Raw genomic sequence first — 7,063 nt, forward strand, 5'->3', positions numbered from 1 at the left:
GAAGGCCTAAGAGGGTACAGAACCGTTGCACCGATGAGGAGAAAGTGGCTGTCCCAGGGATAAATGTCACAGTAGTATTATATATTCAGGTGTAACAGACAGGAGAGAGGATATAGTCGACAAAACATGTTAAAAATATCTAATGCCCCACCCTTTAACACAAAACCTGAAAGAAAGCAAAGCTGGGTCCTGGCTCATGACAGAGTCTTACAGGCATGATAAAAATACAAAAGCTAGAGACTAGTATAGCAAGTAGACAGCAAGTCCTCTGATGTAGGTCTCAACTAGCAAAGACTTAGTCCAAGAAAGTTTATATAAACAACTTTTAAATGCACCTAGGAAGCCAGAGCCTTCCAACACAGCTCACAAATTAATGTCTGTGCTGGAAATAATTCACACACCAGCTCACCTCAGCTTTCATCATCTTCTTGGGAGTTTTGAGACTCTGGGTACGTTTAGGAAGTTTGTCTCCTGCATCTTCATCTGATGGGTCTGTTCTAGTCTCCAATGGGGTTCCATTAGACCTCTGTGCCACAATGCTCTCCTCTCCTGAGGAGTAACAGGAAGCTAAAGGAATAAAAGAGAAAGTTTTAGCAAATACTTTCGAAAAATCACATGAGGTCTAAAATGGCCCATCCTGAAGGACCACATGAAAGGGACATGTCAACAATCCTTAAGGAGGATAACCCAAAAAGTACAGAGATGTGTTAGTAGATGGGAAGGGACTAGGGAAGACAATGCAATTTCTCCCAGATAATTCGGAACCTTGAGTCCTTCTGAGACCCAATGCATGAAAAGTCCAGGGAACCCCTCCTCCCCTCCTGGCTCACCACATGAAGCCTCAGACAACGGCCCAGCAGGGGTGTTCTGTACCTGAATCCTCAATGGTTTCAAGAAGACTCCCGCCAGAGGGGTGCAGCTGTGGCTCATGGCTTCGCATATGCACAGTATCTTCATCTCGGATCAGAGTGAGATCCTGCATGCTGAAACTTCGCAGCTTCTCAGACAAAACTCCCTGGCCCTAAGAGGACATAAAAATTAGGGTCAAGGGCACTTCGCCTTCACCAAGATCATCTCACATGGGATCATTCAGAAGAAGAGGAAAGGTGCCCTATTCCCCACTAGGGTACTCTGAAAAAAACAGAGAAGGGAAAAAGAAAAGCATGCTCCCAAGACCAACAGGGAAGAGGTTAAAGCAGAATCCATTTCATTCTCCCTCCACTTTTCATAAGTCAAAGGATAGGATTAACTGCAAGGCAAACTGGAGGAAAGGGAACGTAGATTGGTGCCAACAACACCAGCATCCCTAACAGAGCCATAGCACTAACTGCTGGCACACAAAGCTAAATGGCTGGGGAATTCCTGAATGTTACGGAAGGTGTTGCATTACCTTTGCAGCTGCAGTAACTGCTGCATTGGCAGCAAGGTTTAACCCTCTCTTGCCAACTCGCATCATGGTTTCATAGCTCTTGTCACGAGCCTGAGTAATGTATTCATCAATTTCCTAGGAAGGCAATGTGGAACACGGCATTTAGCTCCTCGTTACAAACATGATCAAAGTCTCCCCACCATCACCCTCAAAAACCCAAAGCTCATTTGGACGCTTTTTTCCAGGCTACCAGCATCAGCAGTCATTGATCAATTAACTGCCGTTTCTCTGCTACTTACAGAAAGCTTGCCGATGCAACTTTTACTTAAAGTACGCTATCTCCGAATTGTAGCAACTGAAACAAAGCAGTTGCTTATACTGACAATGTGACAGAACATGCTGCTCCTATCGTGATTCAAAGAGCTTAACTTCTGACAGTGACTACAAGGGCTCATGACACTGGGTTAGCCAAACATGCTTTCTAAGCATTAGGCAAACTACTGGCTACAATACAATCTTCAGTAAGCTGCAGTATGACATCATCGTCAGAGACAGAATCATTCTACATCTACTAATGTCAGCACAAGCATGATTCACGCATTTCAGTTTTTATTGTGGCATAACCGAATCAGAAGTCAGTCAGCTCCCGGACGGGTCAGTATCTTCTAACAACAAGCGAGTACCTTCTCCTTATTGGAGAGCGTTGGGTGCACAAACTTCCTGTAGAGGACACTGGAGCCCTTGGTGTAAGGGGAGAGCAGCCAAATCACAAATGCGATTTTCAGCTCGAAATAAAAGGGAAACCTGAGAGAAAGAGGGAAGAAAAAAAAAAAGAGAGAGAGAGAGAAAGATGGAGAACTGGAATCAAGATCAGCACAGAGACAGGTGGAGATAACTGGTAGAGAGCAGCACAGGGAGAAAGAGCAAAGGCAAGATAAAGGCTCAGAAACAAAAGAATTGATATATCAGGTCAGAATAGCAGAACCCTCTTTGGAATCCTAGGACATACCTTCTTCGAGTCTCATTTAGTCTTTCATCCATAGCCATGAAAACTCCATAAACAGGGCATCTCTCAGCCCTGCAAACACACCAAATTACAATCTGATAGCTACTCTCATCATTCTGAAGTTTGTTCAGAGAGTATCCACTGGATGTTAATATTACACTAGTTTCCCTCTCATTTTCCAAAGTTTTCAACTATGTATCTCAATAAAACTTAAGTTCCTGCTAAGGCTGATGGCTCAGTTTCTGAAACTTCCAGTAGGTACTCCTCAGATAAGACACAAAAGGAAGATCAGTGTAAATGAAAACGAGCAGGCAGCACGTAAGTCCCTCATCTCTAACCCTTACCCAATAAAGTCTCTGGGAAGATACCGTAGCAGAGATTGAAACAAGTGAATACAAACTTTCTACTGTCTCTATTAGTAGTAAGAGACTTCTGTTTTCAGTGGTCCATTTTAAGTACATGAACAAGCCAAAGCTCTTGTACTTTTTAAATTTTTGTCTGCTTTTCCAAGTTTACGCAGGAAGAGGCAAAACTGCTGAGCGCTTTTGTAAGGCACGTGTAGCCATTTCATGTTTCTTTAAAAGGCGCAACTCTTGACTAGTATTCTTTCAGAGATGTATGCAAAGCTCAAACACTAAAGCAATGAAGAAACTGAAGATACATGTCTTCCATTGAACCTTTGGAACAGGGTAACAATGATTTGTCATTTTTGGAGGCCTCCATATTGCCAAGCATGACACACAGCACTGAAAGGATTAAGAACCTGCTTCCCCCAACTCCACTCCAGCCCACCCCCACCAGTGGAAGAGAATTTCATCATGCAGAACACCACCCAGAGCGCAGACATGCATCCGATCTGCTCCTCCACACAACAGGCTCACAAAGCAAAACAGGTTCCTTCCTTCTACCACGTTTTTTTTTTTAAGTGTCTTTTAGACCACCATTTCTCAAACTTTATCAGTTCACATTAACAGCTTCTCAGAAATATTTTATGTTATGAATGGATGAAGATCCTCTTACAGATACTGTGTATTTATCCTAACTGTTTGCAAGTACAGGAGATGAAACAGCTAAGACAGCTGCTGCTACCCAAAATATCTACAAACCTGCAGACTCTTCATAGGGACTGAAAACTCCTAAAGGAGAGACAGTTTATTCTTAGCATCCTAACACTACTCCTCGCTTCTTTAAAAAACAACAACCAACAAAAAAACCCATGCCACAAAGGAACTCACCAAGAAAGAACAATGTCTGTGAGTGTTTCTGCGGTGGTGAAAAAGGCAAACACAATCCAGTACATCATCCACTTCACCTGCAAAAGAGCAGTCAGTCAATAGACATCCATCAGAACCCAGAAAAAAGCGAAATGTCTTCTCAGTAAAAATGACTCATCATCCCCACACATTAAGATGAATTCAACAACAAGAAGGCATACATAGTCAGTAATGGAGAGGGTCACATACTAAATGGTACATTATAGTTTGGGAAAACATGTAGGATTAATGTGCTCCAAATAAATAAATGCATACAGATACACTGATGAATGCATGCCCTGTAGCAGTATCATGACGCAACAGTGTTAAAGTCCCAAATAAGCTATCTAAAAAGAGTAAGCAGTTCACTTTAAGAACTATAGTCTTTTATATATCATGATTATTGTAATAAATATATTTACGCACATATGCAAAAGTTTAGTTTCAACTGTAGCCCTATATTTTTTTGATTTAAAGTTTCTTCTTGGGAAGGGAAAAAAAAACCCCAAACCAAACATATATAGTATTTTGCTCTAACTCATTAATAAGCATTCTTTGCCTTAATCATTATCCCAGAAATTACATGAGCATTTCTCTTTTCTTTTTAAATAAAGGCTCAGGAAGAGAGCTAAGAAAGCAAAGAACATGCCACATCAACCTTATCTTCTTGTTTAAGGCCTTGACTATAGTTTACAAAGTGTCCTTTGTGCTATTATGGCACATTTGTATGTCTATCATCTATCTCCCTACTTCCTCACACCTTTCTCTGGAGCAGTAGGTATTTCTTTCAAATCAAACATAAAATAATTCCCCCCTAACACACACGCACTCACACTCTGCTGTTTTAGTAACAAGTCTCCCAGCTACAGGCCAATTATTCTTAAAGAGGAATCAGCTGAATTATAAAAACTGCTACCCAAAAATTTCCAATAGCAGAAGAGTTGATAACTTATAAGGGGAATTGCCAGTTTTCTGTGCTGTTAAGAAGTAAAAATAAATGTAAGTAGCAGATAAATTGAAAGGTCACCTTTGCTAAAAGCAACTTAACACTCTTAGTGTCATCGAGAATGGGAAAGGAGAACTAAACTGCATCAAGGAAATTCCACATATTAAATCCACACATTAATCCATATATTAAAATTACATAAACAGTTTAGTGACAGTCTTTGTTACAGCAAATGAAGTTATAAAAGCAGATATTTCCCCAAACTTGCATGCGTTGGAAAATTTGGTGATCTGTTCTTGAAAGACTCTCCAAAACTTTCTAAAAAAACCAGTAAAATTATGCTGCCTCCAACCCTTCTAACACAGTGGATGATTTTGAAGATAGTGGCTAGTAGCCCAAATTATTTCCACTTTATTGTGCAATTTTTTCACAACAGAAAGTAGCAAAACTTGTATTTTATGGCTCTCTGCTGACTTTTTTTTTCCTGTGTCGTCAGTTTGGACAGGACCAGGTGTCATTCACTTGACTTCTAAAGCAACTCTATGAAACGCATTATTAACTCTTCAATGCAGCAACATAAATCAGCTCTTGTATGAAAAAGTCTGTCAATAATGACAAATCAAAGGTGGCAAACAGGGATCCCAATGGGCGAGAGATTTCAGCGAAGCTACATACCAGTAAATCTTACTTCAGTATTAGGCAAAATGAAGACAATAATAAAAGCAATTAGCAGATACATAGATATATATATAACATAATGAGAAATTTTTTTTTTGCAGGAAAAAATTAATTTCACAAATGTAGCAGAATTCTTAGAAGGTTTCCATAAGCTCTCGCTATAGTGCTTCCCTTACAGGCAGGGTGTATGGAGTTTCCACAAAGTTTCCAACAGGCCTAAATAAACACTCAGAGAAACTAAATTGTCAAGGATAAAAAGGAAGGGACTCTTGAGGATTAACAATTGGTTAAAAGAGAGGAAACAAAGGATAAAAATAAATGGCCATTTTTCACAATGAGGAAAGTTACCAGTGGAATCCCACAGGAATCAGTCTTGAGATCTGTGCTGCTCATCTTCATGAAAGATCTGGAAAAGGTTGTGAATAATAAGATAACAAAATGTGCAGAAGATACTTTTCTATCCAGGGATTAGGTATGAGTTGATTAAAGAATTCAGAAAGGGATCTATACTGACTGATCTCCAGTTGACATTTTGTCACTAAATGTCATTAAATACAAAGTAATGAACTTACAGTATCTGCTTTTTCTTAGTGAAAACTATTGTGGTTACATAAATTAGCTCATGCCACTCAGCTCAGGTCACTACAGCCAGCCTGACAAAACCATAAGCTCAGTGCTCGTTAGACTTTTTCATTCTGCTAACAGAATGCTCAGGAGTATTAGAAGAGGAATTGAGAAGAACAGAAAACATTGCTTTGTTACTGTTTAAATAAACTGCGCGTTCACATCTTTGATACTGGACGCAGGTCTCTTGCCCTCTGTCTCCTCCTACCAGCCTTCACCCTACACTCTACAGCCAGAGACAAAAAGAAATATAGCTCTTAAACAAACTAGCTCTGGAAGTCCCTGAAGTGCAGATGACCAGAAACTAGAAGAGCAGAAAGCAGAGGGCAAGAATGCTCTTAAATAAACTAGAAGGATCCAACTTCTAGCTCTGGAAGTCCCTGAAGTGCAGATGACCAGAAACTAGAAGAGCAGAAAGCAGAGGGCAAGAATCACTAATTTTTTTTCTTACGATGTTTGTAATCCACAAACATCTTCAAAAACTGACGGTCAAACCAGGCTTTTTTTTTTTTTCACTCCATTAAAAGGAAGTAAGGTCTTTGCTGCTCAAGCTGATGACCACCAACTTCAGCTAACTGCATATACCTGGTCTCCCCAACTTGCACCAGGAACCTAAATAAATTCAGTAAATGTAAAAGCATAATTAGAACATAGATTTGACCGAAGCTGAAGATGACGTAAAAAGAAAGAAATTACTTTCAAAGCAGTCTGAGCTACTAGAAGCAGTTTGCCACAGCTGCTCAAGGACTTATGATAAATGTATATCACGGCAGGGGAGAAGAGTAAGTTTGCGCTGTACTCTGATGCCACTGATGGACTGCTTGTGGTAGCTTGGTCTGTGTCAGCTCAATCTTCAATACACCACACTCTAGCACAGATAGACCTGTAAGATCTTTCTCCCCCACCAATGTTGGTTCTTAAGCACTATGAGCAAGTAGTAGTACATAAACACAGCCGGCTTTGAAAATGTGCAGCACAGCATTCAAGTTTTCCACTGATTTTTCACATGAAGAACAGTTTGAACAGATATTGGCCCCCTTTCCCATGTTTCACTAAATTGGTTTTTCCCCGTCTTTCCACTTATGTTGAGAAGGAAGAAGCCCTCCAAAGATAAGTGAATTAGGCAGATGGCAGTCCAACATCTAAATGCTTATTTCTGATGTCCTCTCAGGGAGAAATAATTTATA

At 40.2% G+C, this 7,063-nt stretch overlaps 1 protein-coding gene across 1 annotated transcript; it reads right to left on the reverse strand.

Annotated features, from left to right (window-relative positions):
• Positions 1–409: 409 nt before the first annotated feature.
• On the reverse strand, positions 410–3,681 carry REEP2 (receptor accessory protein 2; the record flags this gene model as incomplete). The annotated part of the gene is made up of 5 exons (XM_009580281.1): positions 3,611–3,681; positions 2,053–2,173; positions 1,391–1,504; positions 874–1,021; positions 410–567 (listed from the first exon to the last, which is right to left on the reverse strand). Coding segments are annotated over exons 1-5 (609 nt in total), but the record flags the coding sequence as incomplete, so codon positions are not given.
• Positions 3,682–7,063: the final 3,382 nt, after the last annotated feature.

Source organism: Fulmarus glacialis, unplaced genomic scaffold, assembly GCF_000690835.1.
Source record: "Fulmarus glacialis isolate BGI_N327 unplaced genomic scaffold, ASM69083v1 scaffold28376, whole genome shotgun sequence".
Classification (NCBI taxonomy): Eukaryota; Metazoa; Chordata; class Aves; order Procellariiformes; family Procellariidae; genus Fulmarus; species Fulmarus glacialis.